The sequence below is a fragment of the Heptranchias perlo genome, chromosome 9 (assembly GCF_035084215.1).
Source record: "Heptranchias perlo isolate sHepPer1 chromosome 9, sHepPer1.hap1, whole genome shotgun sequence".
In the NCBI taxonomy this organism is placed as follows: Eukaryota; Metazoa; Chordata; class Chondrichthyes; order Hexanchiformes; family Hexanchidae; genus Heptranchias; species Heptranchias perlo.
This window is the reverse complement of record NC_090333.1, coordinates 51,630,158-51,645,362: the sequence shown is the minus strand read 5'-3', so window position 1 is coordinate 51,645,362 and position 15,205 is coordinate 51,630,158. Positions and strand designations below refer to the sequence as shown.

General features: G+C 39.0%; 1 protein-coding gene across 1 annotated transcript; it reads left to right on the top strand.

Moving 5' to 3' along the window:
* The first annotated feature begins 10,062 nt into the window (after nucleotides 1–10,062).
* foxd3 (forkhead box D3) lies at nucleotides 10,063–12,049 on the top strand. Its single transcript, XM_067990408.1, has one exon. It carries the CDS (start codon nucleotides 10,429–10,431, stop codon nucleotides 11,560–11,562), a length of 1,134 nt encoding a protein of 377 aa, XP_067846509.1. The 5' UTR covers nucleotides 10,063–10,428; the 3' UTR covers nucleotides 11,563–12,049.
* Nucleotides 12,050–15,205: the final 3,156 nt, after the last annotated feature.

The window sequence follows — 15,205 nt, the reverse complement described above, 5'->3', positions numbered from 1 at the left end:
GAGATTGGTTAATGGACAGAAAACAGAGACTAGGAATAAATGGGTTATTTTTGGGTTGGTAGGTTGTAACTGGTGGGGTGCCACAAAGATCAATGCTTGGGCCTCAGCTGTTTACAATATATATCAATGACTTAGATGAGGGGACCGAGTGTAATGTATCCAGGTTTGTTGACAATAAAAGCTAGGTGGGAAAGTGAGCTGTGAGGAGGACGCAAAGAGACTGCAAAGGGATATAGACAGGTTAAGTGAATGGGTGAGAAGATGGCAGATGGAAAATAAAGTGGGGAAATGTGAAATTATCAACTTTGATAGGAAGAACACAAAAGCAAAATATTTTTTAAAAGGTGAGAGACTAAGAAATATTGGTAGTCGGAGGGATTTGGGTGTCCTTGTACATGAATCATAGAAAGTTAACATGTAGGTACAACAAGCAATTAGGAGGGCAAATGGTATATTAGCCTTTATTGCAAAGGGGTTGGATTGTAACAGTAAGGTGGTCTTGCCGCAATTATATAGGGCTCTGGTGAGACCACACCTGGAGTACTGTGTACATTTTTGGTCTCCTTACCTAAGGAAGGATATACTTGCCTTAGAGGGGGAACAATGAAGGTTCACTAGATTGATTCCTGGGATGACAGGATTGTCCTTTGAGGAGAGATTGAGTAGAATGGGCCCGTATTCTCTGGAATTTAGAGGAATGAGAGGTGATCTCATTGAAGCATATAAAATTCTTAGAGGGCTCGGCAGGTTAGATGCTAAGAGGCTGTTTCCCTTGGCTGGAGAGTCTAGAACTAGGGGTCATAGTCTCAAGATAATGGGTCGGCCATTTAGGACCAAGATGAGGAAAAATTTCTTCACTCAGAGGGTTGTGAATCTTTGGAATTCTCTACCCCAGAGGGCTGTGGGTGCTCAGTCATTGTGTACATTCAAGACTGAGATCGATGGATAGTTGGACACTAAGGGAATCAAGGGATATGGAGATAGGGCGGGAAAGTAGAGTTGAGGTAGAAGATCAGCCATGATCTTATTGAACGGTGGAGCAGGCTCAAGGGGCCGTATGGCCTATGCCTGCTCCTATTTCTTATGTTCTTACTAGGGAAAGTTCTGCACCACAACCACAATACCATCATGAACTTAAATTAACAAACTCAGATGGTCCCTCTAGCCACAGTCATGGCTATAGCTGAAGGAATTATGTTTTTTATTGCTTTGTAAAGATGTTGCAACTTCTATGCTATTACGACTTTGGTAAATGCTGCATCACCTTAATTCACAGTTAGTCCGCCTCACTTTTACCTCTAATGTAAGCTAAAATGCATTATATTTACATTTTATTTCCAATTTTCTCCCCTCCTGTCCTGAAAGTGTTGAATTATGGTAGAGAACTGTTCTGTGGGTCCTGGCAGCCCTTCACTACTTCACTAACTGGTTATTCTTCATATGTAGGCTAGACTGTGAGTGTCTGCAGCCTTACAGAAAGGGGGAGAAAGAAAGATTGAGAGCAAGAGTTAGAAACAAACTAAGATACAAAGACCTCAATGAGAGAAAGTGTGTGAAAGCAATGCAAAGAGGGAGCGAGTGAGAAAAAGTTGAAGACAAACAGAAAGGAGATAGAAAGAATTTGAAAGTGCCAAACAGAGGCAATTACAGAAAAAGAGACCAATTTTTTGGTCCATGAGCAATGCCATGGGAGGGCATGACATTCTGTCCTCACCTGAGATCCACAAGTTCACTTTCCAAAAGGACCCACTGGATAGTGAACAGAAATAAGAACCCTGGCTGATTTTTCCCACCTTTATTGCTGGGATGCAGCGGCCACTTGTAATGTCCCTATTATTACCCTGGCAGAAATCAGCTAGCCCAATATGAATTGAACCTTGAACCTTTCTGATATGAATGGCTCAGTACTACAGTAGTAGTGCATCTGTAAACTGAATGAAGGGGTAGCGGCCCACTTTTTTTTATCAATGATATATTTTTTTGGAGGACACTTTGGGACATATTGGATGTCATAGTTGTCCAGTGGGTGAACCTCAAATCATAATGCTCTGTGACAATGATATTTGATTAGGTCTACTAGTTAGACTCCAATTGCATCCAATGGAAAGAAAGAATCTGCATTTATAAAGCACCTTATCATTACCCTCAGGATGTCCCAAAGTGCTACATAATGAATAACTTTTGAAGTGTAATCACTGTTGTTAAATAGACAAATGCAGCAGCCAATTTTCACACAGCAATATACCATAAACAGTAAATAGGATAACTGACTTGTTAATCTGCTTTGGGAGGCATATGTTGAGGGAAGAATATTGGCCAGGTCACCATATTCTTCTTGAAAATTTCCAAGGGATCTTTAAAATCCACATGAATCACCAGAAGAGACAGATACTGTCTTAGTTTAACCTCCCATCCAAAAGACAGAACTTCAGATAATGCAGCACTCCCTCAATACTTCACTGAAGTGTCAGACTAGATTATATGCTCACAGGTGTGAGAGTCAACCTTCTGGCTGAAGAGGTGAGAGTACTACTAAGCCAAACAGACTCCAAGCTGATATATATCCTTCATTGAAGCCAATGGCTGAATTATTTATCCCATCACTCAGAAGGTATGTTTGTCACACTTATCCCCTCTCTGTATGTCGGCACACAAGACCATATTAGCCATTTAAAGGTTTTTTTGAAAGACATGTGTGTATGTGGGGCCAAGCTCCATAGTGCAGGACACCAATAAAGTTGAAATGAATGGGAGAGAAGAGATCATTGAAAAAGCAGTGGTATGTAATGCCATGCTTGGGTTTTAAACACCTGTAAATTACCGGGGGACGGAAGGATCGATGAGGTAAGGAGTTGCAGGATTATCTATCGGCTATTAAACCTACGTTTTGCAAAAAAAAACAGATGCCACGGCACAAATGTTGCTTTGACAATCTCTCGGTACCAATGAATGGCCTTCACCTCCATGGACTTTGTAATGACAATGTTACATGTCATATCATCTATAACTAGTCTGTCATTATTTATGCAATAGAATAGAACTGTTTTCTAATATATTTAAAGCAGTTTTGGGTACATACCTATTGCTTAAACAGAAAACATGATGGTCACCTGTTGAATATATCTACACAATAGGCAAAACAAATGTCGTAACACGCCGGCCATTGCCTTCTTGGGTCAGGTCTGTCCTTTGGGGGAATATTGTACTATGTGGGGCGAAGTCACTTGCCGTAACCTGTTTGATTCATACAAAAAGGAAGGGGAGAGGTAGGAGATAGGTGGATCCTTCCGGGTATTCGGCTCAAGTGTAGCTGCAACCTGTGCAGAGCTGAATTTTGAAACTGTGGGCTTCACGGTGGTTCAGCGGAGCACTTGAATTATTTTACATTTATAAAAGAGCTGACTGGAAAGTCGTCTCTTTTGTATCATTTAAAACTTCACCGGCAGTGGGAGGTCGGTGAGCAGAGCGATTTAGCCGCTGTGCGCCAAGCTCTGCTTTTGCCTGTGGGGAGAGCGGCGGCGCAAGTAGGCAGTATAACTCCTCGCCGCCTCGAAGTCATACCAGCACAGTCAATAAAACCAGACCAAACTCAAGACCGGTTCGGCCATTCTGTTGTTCCTGGGGCCAACGGACCCAAGTGGTCTCCTTGCCTTTGATTTCTACTCTTTCAGCGGTTCAGGAATGCAGAAATTGGAGAGTCAAAAAACACAGAAGTTCTCGTCAATATTTTTGTGCGTGTGTCTTATCTTCAACTGCAAAAAAACATCTAGAAAAAAAGACGTTAAAGTAATGTAATGCATGATACACATCAACAGCGACACGTCGAATTGGAAATACACCGCCGAGATGTGATGTCCACACTGCGTATTGTCTTGTACTATTTCATTAATATTAGTGGCTGAATGGCAATCTTTAGTTTATATCAAATGTATTTAATGAGCTTGATATTGCCATAAACATACATTTTTTCCCTATCTGTCTCGAAACTTTACACATAAGCCTTATACAAATCCGGTGTTTTTGTCCATCCAAAAAAAAAGTTTGGTGTATTTTTAGATTAAATTGTTTAATTTACACCGAGCCATTTCATGTTACAGTAAAACAGTAAATCGATAAAAGATGAAAATGGAAAATGCAGATAGGCCCGTCCTCCCAAAAAAATCTGTTAAATGTCCTTTTTTAAAAAAAAAGTGATTGTCGTAATAAACCGATAACTTGCACCTTGTCTTTAAATGATTTCAGAAGTGGTGCCAGTTATTCCAAATTGGAGCAAATTGTTTTTTTTCAAAGAAAAGGAAGAAGACTCAATAATGTTCTGAAAATAAAACTAAACAGCAGGGGCATTTGGCAGGATTGAACTTTCGGAGCGGCCCTTAGTGCAATAGACGATTTGAACAAAAACCGTGAACTTGAATTTTACCGCCACGGTGTAAACTAAAATATAAAACACAACTCCTGTTGGGGAATAACTGGTGAGTGTCTGAAGGGTAAACTGCACCATACGATCCCTATTTTCGGGCTGGTATTCCTCTGCTCAAATCACAGTCTCCTCGGTTAATTCTGCTTGAGTCAGGTCTCAATGGGTGACCCTTTCCTGGAGATCTCGTCACCTTCACCGATCTCTCGTCACTACCTCACTGACACCTCCGGAGTTCATTCAGTGGCAGGTTAGAAACAAATACAAAAATTATAACACATTAGGGATCCGCATGAAGCTATTGTACAATTTAAAAGAGAGACCATTGTATATTTTAGGTTGATTATTAAATGCTTTGCTATTTAAAATTATACACGACTTCGTTGTATAATTACAGGTAATGCGGAGAGAGGACGCTGAAAATATGTTTCGGAGTCATTAAAACGATAGACGAAGCTGTATTAATGCACAAAACTGATAGACTTGGATAAATGTGTGAGTAACTGGAGGAATTGTATTTAGATTTTTTAAAGAATGCATAGATTGTTTTTGCTTTGTCGATATTTCCACCTCTTAATTATAAGTGGAATGCTGCTGGATACAGCAGTCTGGATATTAAAATTTGCCCTGACGCTTTGTGAGCAAACCTTGAGAACACGCACTGACAGTGCCATTGAATATCTCTTTTGTTCCGACCACTTCTCTCTGGTTGTGAAAGCGGGGCTGCCCGCGTCGTATTTGCAAAAAATATCAACAGATAAAAATGAGCAACTTCATGTTGTTTGACAGAGAGTTACACGTTGATGGAGTAGGTTCCTAAAGGGGGTGATAATGGCGAATCCAGCCCTTTTAGGAGCTTCAGCCTGCAGGCTACACGTGACCAGACCGTACAAAACCAAATTAAACATTTCTTTCAATAAAAAGTCATTTTTTATATCTTTAAACAATAAACCCGCATGATGTAGAATCTCACATCGCGGGATAAAAGAACAGTTTTCTGCAGAACGATGCATTTTGATTAAACCTGACATGCTGATAACTTCATGCTAATGTAAAATAATTAACATAATAACTATAATTAAGAGCGCGCCAACAATGCCATTAATTCATCACGAATTTCACTCGCATTCTAAACGCTGTCCAAATGCTGGATCCGATTTCTTTGAACCTTTAATTAAACGAGTTGCCTTTTTATTAAGCACTGTTTGATTTGTATAAATTGGAGGTATCCCACTTACTTTTTCCTATCCATTATCATCGTAGTTTTTACCCTCTCCTCCTTATCGGCTTAATTGGTTAAGTTACAACATATACATGTATATACATACATGAAATATCTATTTTGCCATTTCCCCCGCATTGTTATAGCTAATTGGAAGGATTTAAATAAAATTAAGCAATGTTATAATCTTGATAAAGAGACCAACCCGTTAATAAAGATAGTGTTTGAAATATTACTGCTACGTTATTTGAATCAATTTAGTCAAACGTGAAAATTACAGTGCAAACATCTAGTGTTAGCCAGAAATTGCTATTATTTTAAAAAAGAAAATATAAAAGCCAATTTAATCAGCCGTCGCGGAGGTGCTCGCTCTCTTAACAGTGTAGAGAAATAACCGTGAAAGTGATCTTAATGGGATGGGGGGTTATTATGATACAGTCACTGTACATAGTAGGTAAAAAGGTTTGATGCTATTACTGCTTTCAGTTAGATCGCTAGTAAATGTATTGATTTTACTGGATGTGCAAGGGTTCAGAAGAATATTTGCTACAGGTAAGAATCTTCTGTCTCTCAGATGCTTGTATGGTTAATGTTATTACTGTTAATATTTCCAATAACAAGTTGAGGGGATGCTATCATATCACATGAATGTAAAATATATTCGTCACTGTTGCTCTGTGGTGTGTAGCCGAAGTTTGGAGCTAGCCCACACGATGGGGACTGAAAGAATATTTCCCTTCAACTCACTTTCCCTCCTGCCATGTGCATCATAATGGGATTTCTCCTTTAATAATCCGAGTGTAAGGTCGAGATTTTACATAATTCATCGTGGAGGCTAATAGGGTTTAAGGAGTGGAAATAGGACGTCTTTGATACCATTCCCGTGTTGTGTGTAAAGCGATTAGATCCTGGCAATTGCACTTTGCGGAGCCACAGCCTTAGGGTTGTCGAGCCCGAGTGACATCTGATCGCAACCGCGTCAGATGGGTCCAAATCTCAGCTATATTTAACTGGGAAATTAGTAAACACGAACAAGTGTATTTTAGTGCAATTTAAACCGCCACTTATGGAGGAGGGGGACCAAACAATAACTGGACTTAAAGATATTTGCGTTACTCGTTTGCCTCTTCTATTATTTCCCGTTAGTTTATATATTTTTCTTTTTAAAAAATTCATACGTTTTTTCATTCCTTTTACAAATGTAGCTTTCTCTATTCTCCCCTTCACTCCCTCTGTTTCTTCTTCCCTCCCAATACACCATCTTGACTGGATTAGATGCCGGTTGCTATTAGGAAGATTCGCTCAGGATCCTGTTATTATTTTAAAAAGGATCTGAGACGCCCAGCTCCGCTCCGAGATTTGCTCCTTCTCATTAGCGACGTGAAATTAAATAAGATTATAGACGCTCCGAGATATAAATCAGGTCGTTTTCAGCAGGGGTGGGGGATTGTGCATCTTTTTTCTATTATTTTCTGTTGAGTGTTCAACTTTCACGTAAAAATAGTTGACGTTTAAAGTTTATTGGTTTTGCCGTTTAGTTTTGAAAATGAGTGTTCGGCGCAGTTGTTTCAATATAAAATCCACGTGTGTTTTTTATGCTAACGTGAAATTCCCGTTTATTTCTTTAAATTAAAATCTATAATCGAAACAATCGTAGTGATATCCAAATCATTATTTCACCCTAAACATGCCTGATTAAGATTTGCTAAATTGGTCTAGAAAGGCTTTCTATAGAAATGATTGTAGAACAGACAGTTCTCTGAGTCAACACGGGGATTAGCACAATACATCCCTAATCGAGGGGAAACAATCCTTTTCACGCTAAGGGTCATAATTAATGGTATGATTTAATTAATTTGACTTTTATTGTGTTTAAGAAATACGCATCAAAGGGACCTGCGTTCTTTGGTTGTTTTTTTTTAATTCCCTGCCCAACTCCTCTGAGACTTAAGAAGATCATCGGAAATAAATAGGATGATGCTTTTGGAACAAAGACGGCATTTTATGCTTCTCTTAACGATGCTCTTCCGACCACGAAGCTGATCGCAATTGAAAGCAACAGCCCAGATGGTCGCATATAAGAGATTTTAAAAAATCATATAGTGCTCAAAAATGAAATCACTGATCTTTATTTGCAGCTGCATTCCATGCTCTGGGAACATTTTAATTCATCTCGAAATCATACAAAGGAACTGTCATTTTTTAAATGTGGAACTTTTTGAACCCAGATTCAAACAGGAAGACGGGAAATGTGAAAAGAAAATTTAAAAAGAGGCTTTGTGTGGCGAATTGTGGTTGTCAGTGATGGTTAGTCTACCAGCGTAGCCTGTTTTAAATGAAGAGTGATTATAGAACCCCCTGTTACAGTAACCTCTCCTGCTCCCAGATTACACTAAAATCAGTATTTTGCTTCGACAATTAAAATCTCATCACTTTCAACCGCGAGAATGTGCACGATTTTCGTCAAATGTGACACACGGAAAGTTAATCGCATAATTATAACGAATAAAAACGAAAAGAGGTTAAAACACGTATATATCGAGGCGACTTTCTGGTCTTTTCCAGCGTAAACCTGATTTTGTTAAGAGTTTGATAGAATCATTGAAAGTTTTTTTTAAAAATAAGTTTTGATTGTGGCAGTCGGCCCACGATGAAGTAAACAAAGTGCTTTGTAAACTGAGATGTTCTGCCGTATTTACACAAATGGAAACAGCAACCAACAAACACTCACTTATAACCAATTCACAACCACACAATGCAAGTTTTTTTCCCCTCTCACTCCCCTCCAGGCTTGATTTATTTTTCTTGTCCTCAATCATTGTTTAACATATCTTAATTTACTTGGATTCAGCACTTGTTAAAACACACTAAACTCTACATCTTAATTGCAGCTTATTAATTGAAGTAAATAGTATCTAATTTCTACAAAAAATAACGCCAGATGCCTTTACAAAATATTATTGTTTCGTTTGTATTTAAACGCCTTAATATTAACAGTTTTAAAAATATACACTTTGGGCAAAATAAAATCGTATCATAAAATAGTAACCATGCAAAAAATGAAGGGAAATCCTATTGCCGGCAAATACACCTTTATACGGAAGGAAAACAGTGCTTTGCTCTGTGGGGAAATCGCTTACAGTTTATAATATCATTTTGTGTCACAGGGAAGCCCTGTCAGGTTTAAATGGTTATTCATTCCTCCCATCGAAAACATGTCGTAAACCCATTCACATGGTTTTGTTAGTCTTAATAGGAGGGTGGAAAGAATAATTGATTCTTTTGTCACTTAAAGATATTCTGATTTGAGTAGGAGGAATTGGGAGAACAAATCAATTCGATTTTAACCTAATACCAAAACAAACAAAAACATAAATTAAACCGAGTATTTACACACTAAACTTTCGTGCTACAAAAAAAATGTAAGACAACAGTTTTTCATAAAGATGTTGCTTTCGGGAAGGAATTATTGCGGTGAAATTAGGCTTTTGTTTAAAAGACGGTGTCAGTTCCTGTTAAACTTATTTGGAAAAGTAGAGTTTCCACCCTGCAGGTTAAAAATCTTCTTTCCTGGGAACAACATTGAGACAAACGCTTACCTTCAGTGCTGTGAATGGCTCGTTCACATTCACCCACACTCTCCCATTTCCTAGTTTTTCATATGCTAACACATGGGATGATTAGCTCGTTAACACCTCTGCACATCCTGGTCCAAAGTTCTTTATTTGTAGCTTTCCTTTTGTTACCGCAAGTCTTTTCCCCCTACCCTTTTCGTTCCCTCTTCACTAAATCTAATAGATTAATCAATAACCATTTTGCTGTTTGTGCGGCAACCTATCTGATGCAGTTATAATACGTCTTTCTAACAAAAAATGTCGTTTAGACACTCGTGCCTGACTGTAAGTCAATGTAAAGCAAAAAAACAATAATAAAAAAATCAAACCGATCATTGTCTTTATAGAGAAAGCTAATGTCACGCCAATCTACACAAAAATGTGCTAAACTAAATAAATAGTGTCACATTCATTAATATGGTTATATTATGTTTTAATATCTAATCAAAATATTTATTTTTCACTGTTTTGATTGGAAGGAAAAAACGCCCTGAAATAAAGAAAAATTAATAAATAAACAAACATAGTTTTGTATAACATATTTGTGCAATTGGCCAAAAAGAGCAATTGCAAAAAAATGCGCTCAATTAAATAATTTGAGGTCTTGTCTTGCTCTGTTCTGCTAGCAAGTTTATTGACAAAGAATGCTTTGATCGTCTTGATGAAATGGTGCTTGTAGGAATGAGTGGTGCTACTGTTGTCTTGGCCGGATCTATGTTGACGATTACATGAAATAACTCGAGTTTTGCATGGCTTAACAGAGGGAAGTCTGACGTTAGTCCCTCACGTGACAATCCTGAGAGTATATCTTTAACTGAAACAATCTCCAGACAGTCTTTTTATATATAAAAAGGAGGCATAAAAAGCTAAAGAGCTGCGTACCTGAAAACGTTTTTTTAAAAAAAACATTGCGAGAAAATACAGGAAAAGTTAAAAAGTTGCAATGTGCAAGTTGAAATAGGCTGTCAAAAAGTTAAAGGTAACTATTATTGACAGCCCCTTGACCTGCATTAAAAAAGCGTTGTCATCTGATCTGCAAGGGACTGCCAGCTGAGACAGTGTGTGTGTGAGAGAGAGAGAGAGACGAGAGACAGGAGAGAGAGGGGAGAGAAGTTTCATCAGAAAAGAAGCCAAGCTCTTACCTTTTTTTGCTGATTTGTGAAAGGGAAAGCGTGATGACCCTGTCAGGCAGCGGCAGTGCGAGCGATATGTCAGGGCACACGGTCCTCACAGCCGAGGATGTCGATATTGATGTGGTGGGAGAAGGAGACGAGGGCATGGGAAAGGACAGCGACTCTGAGAGCCACGCCACCCACGATCAGGCAGAAGAGGTGGAGGAGATCGGGGCCAGGGAAATCGCGGAGAGCCCTTCCGTTATCTGCCAGCCTTCCTCCGAGGGAGAAGTAACGAAATCGGAAACTCAGGAAAGTGGCTCTTCGAGCAGCAGCAACGCCTCAAAACCCAAGAACAGTCTGGTGAAACCACCTTATTCGTACATTGCTCTCATCACCATGGCTATCCTGCAAAGTCCCCAGAAAAAGTTAACCCTTAGTGGGATCTGTGAGTTCATCAGCAACCGTTTCCCCTACTATAGGGAGAAATTCCCCGCCTGGCAGAACTCCATTAGGCACAACTTGTCCCTAAATGACTGTTTTGTGAAGATTCCCAGGGAGCCTGGCAATCCGGGAAAAGGGAACTACTGGACCCTGGATCCACAATCTGAAGATATGTTTGATAATGGGAGCTTTCTCCGTCGGAGGAAAAGGTTCAAGAGGCAGCCTGCAGACCATCTGAGGGAGCAGACTGCCCTAATGATGCAGAGTTTTGGAGCTTATAGCCTGAGCGGTCCTTACGGGCGTCCCTATGCGCTGCATCCCGCCTCCTACCCTCATCCCGCAGCTCTCCAGTATCCCTATATCCCGCCTGTGGGTCCCATGCTACCCCCAGCCGTCCCACTCATCCCGTCCAGTGAACTCAACAGGAAAGTCTTCAATTCCCAGCTCAGCCCCAGCCTCCAGCTCCAACTCAGTAGCCTGAGCTCCACGTCCATCGTGAAAACGGAGCCCACCAGCAGACCTTCTTTCAGCATCGAGAATATCATCGGGGTGACCAGTACGTCAGGCAGCTCACAAACTTTCCTGCGGCCGCCAGTGACCGTCCAGTCAGCCCTGATCAGTCCTCAGCCCTTGTCCTTAGCAAGAACCACGGCTGCAATCACCCCTATCATCAGTGTACCTACAAACATAATTTCCGGACAGTTCTTACAGTCAGCAGCCTCGGCCGCCGCAGTGACCAAATGGCCATCTTAATACCTCTTCGACTTACAACTGCTCACTTACCATATCCTTTTTTCCCCTCCTGTGGTAGTGGGTTGCACTGAACTTGACTGCAAATTATAGACTATAATCCTATGTTATATAAAAAAGGAATGCTTTCTGTACAGGTAAATACGTTTGTAAATATTTGTACAAAGAACCTATCGGTTCATAGTCATTGAGTTTTATTTTTTAATTAGACTGGTTTACAGTTGTAGTATAGAGCTCTGGGCTTTCACACTTAATGTCGTTTTTGAAAGGTTCATTGCCAGTAGTGTATTGACGAACATGTATAGTTATTAAGGAAGACTGAATCATTCTAAAGAATTAATTCAACAGGAGAAAATTGTCAATATTGTATACGACTGCAAAAGCTTAAAGCCCTTTATATGAATTAAATATATGTATTCTATGTAGCGCTACCGTCGTGTTGTACAATGGGAATTAAACAACTTTGTAAATACATTTTACAAATTGCAAACCTTTATGTCCTTGTTCATTTCTAAAAGAAAAGATGCTCTTGGCCTTTCATATTTAGAGTTTTTTTCTGACACAATTGTATTAAATGCATAGGGTTACAGACTGGGACATTAAAATACACTGTCATTGGGTAGCAACCTCCAAAAGACAAGAAACATGGCAGCTCAGCGTATTATTATAAATAAAATCTCTCTGTTTGAAGTGACGGCATAGAGGTCATTGCCGCTTTTTTTTATTAAAAGCCATTTAATCAGTAAACATTTTGCTGAAGATATTAGCTGTGAAATTCGAGCTGACAGCACCTACTGTTTAACTTCATGGAAGAGAGGTTCGCAAGGGCAAACTGAAAAGGGCTCGACTGAAATCTGTTTCAATTCCATTTTAGCAATCTAGCAAAATCTATTAATTAGAAGATTTTACCATTCTAAAAGGTTGTACATCAGTCATATCAAAACTCTAAGTGAGGTGCTTTGTCGTAAATTATATATTTTATATCTAAATAAATGTATTTCTGAGTGTATGTGGTCGTTTTTTTATTTGGGATACCCATAAGATTGTATGATTTATATGGAACTCAGCAAATTATTAAAGTCAAACACTTTAATCTCGTCCACAAGAATTGTTCGAGCCGATTTTGTTTCGTTGATGAGGAACCTGCTGTAATAGCCGAGCTGGAGTTGGAAATATAATTTTTTTGAATGAAATTGTCTGTATCTTCTACATAATCACCGAAATAATAATATATAATTTAAAACAAGACTCAAGGATGCATCAGCAATCCGTTATCGATTATCTGCAACTTATCTGAAACACTTAAAGCTAAGAAAATGGATGAAATAAAGGGGGGGGGGGGTGAATGCATGCGGGTTATAGAAAGTAAGGAAATTAAAATTAAAAGGGAATGATTACTGCTGCACTACTGAAGAGAAGGATCTAAGTGTTCTGGAAATAATAATTATTAAGTTCCATGCATGATCTTGTCGTTCCCATGTGTATCCCAGTTGCAGACATGTTTGGCAGACACCTTAAAAGTATTACATTTGAACGAATGTTCAAATAATTATTAAACACACTTGAAATAAATCCGGATCTTCTAACTAATCAATTATTTCAATTCCAAAACTAGCATCGTCTGGTATGGAGTGAACACGTCATTAAGACCGCAGCCTGAAAATATTGTGAAACACTGGGCGCGATTCTCCCAACTTGTGTAACCTGAATTCAAATAAATAAAAGACACCACATTAATCTAACTTTTAGTTTTTGCATACAGATGAAACGCGAGTTTCTGGGAGAGTTCTGAGCTTGAAAAATCTTTGTTTAAAAACGTAGCAGGAAAAAAACCCTCGTTTTCCGTTTTGATATTTTAATACTTTGTAAATGATCTTGGGAGACGAGGTTGATTTTAGATCACCAGCCTTTCTCCCCTGACTGTTTATCTATGTGTCGCGGCTTCAAGTGTCGCTGCCGGTATTGAATTCCCTTATTTACTTCACACTCTGTGCTTAAAGAGTGTTGCGAAATGACTGATCCCGTCTAACTTGAACAACATTTGCGCCCCGGCTTGGACGCGAGTTCTTTCTGTAACCGTAAATATTATTTTACTCTGAGCAAACATTTATACCGCAGTATAAATACACCAAATGAAGCGAGCCGCCCTGCTTGTCGGGGTGTGGTCTGAGCACCAAGTATATATATCTTTGATAATCGTTTGACACGAAAAAAGAAATATCCACCTCCAACGTTACTTGAAGGACAACTTAATAACACCAGATCCCGTCCCTAAATTGAATCTCCCTCAGTAATCCTTTTACAAGGAAATTGAAACTGATCTAAAAATGTTTTGTCTCTTGCTTCTATAAACGTAACAAGATGTTAGGCAGTTGTGATCCTCGTTATGAGTTGCGTTTACACAAAACTAGCAAATGGCGGATGGTTAGTGAAACACGAGCGTTAGTTCTATATTTAACTGATACTCCTGGGAAAGTAGAAGGCGACTCCTAAAGTCACTGTCCGGCTCAGGAACCTGCTGATATAACTACTCCGAAATGACGAGCCATAACAGGGGCTCATTCCAACACTGATCCTTTGTTGCTTGTAACTTTTACTGATTCGTATTTATCTGCAGTTGTAGCTTTTGAGTCACCCTGCGGTCAACTGTGATGTTCAAGTGATTTATGGCTTTAACATTTTTTTTGCGAAACGAAACTTGCGTGAATGACTTTCACAGAGACTTCCAAATAAGTGAACGGCAGAAATAAACAAGAACATGCTATTCTGCCATTTTACAAACTCTCCTGCTCAAAACTACTTACATTGAGTTTTTTTGTAAAAAATGAAACTATAGGAGACTTAGTTTGGAACAAAGTATTTTTTTACTGAAACCCAAAACGTAAACGGCAACTTGTGGGAAGTGCAACCGACTAATTGGCAACACACGAATCAGCGATGAGACTTGTAATCATAATTTTTGTTCTTGTTTTACTGAGAATTTGGATCTCAGTAAAGTGCAGATAATGATGTAAGCAGCACCATGATAATTATTGTAGCTTAACCAAATCTCGTTCCATTTGAAAGCTCGGGGTTGGATTTGGACGGGAGTCTGTGATACCGAAATGCAACACTAGATGGCACTTATGGAATGTGCTTAAAATGTCTGAAATGTTAGCAACTGTCCGATAGTTACTTTTAACATAAAAGTTTAAAAAAGGCATCATTAAAGTTTAACCCTTTGCCATCTAAATTTGAAGAAAAATCCTATATATGTGTGTGTGTGTGTTGGAATTGTATATCTAGTTCACTGTGGAGCTGATCCTCTTCGTAAAATAGTAAAATTGAATTCACTAGGTTTTGTGCAAGGATTGAATCGTGAGAAAAGTGATGCCTCTGTTCTTGTTCCTCGGGATCCCGGCTATTTTTGTATTAAATACGTCAATGAAACCTTCACTCACCGAGGTCCTGTAACACTAGGTTTCAGTGTAAGAAATCAGCTTTTTTAAAAAAAACTCTAGACCCTTTACTTTGGTCATAGAGTTCAAAGAGGAGACGGCAATGCTGTCAGTGACTAAACACAAAGTTACATACGAAATGCATACAAATACACCATACACGCTTTGCAATAAATAAATGCACTAATCCACTAATGGAAGCAAAATTC

Excerpts from the sequence above, each read along its gene's own strand:
- foxd3 (XM_067990408.1), top strand. The coding sequence starts at position 10,429 with ATGACCCTGTCAGGCAGCGGCAGTGCGAGCGATATGTCAGGGCACACG.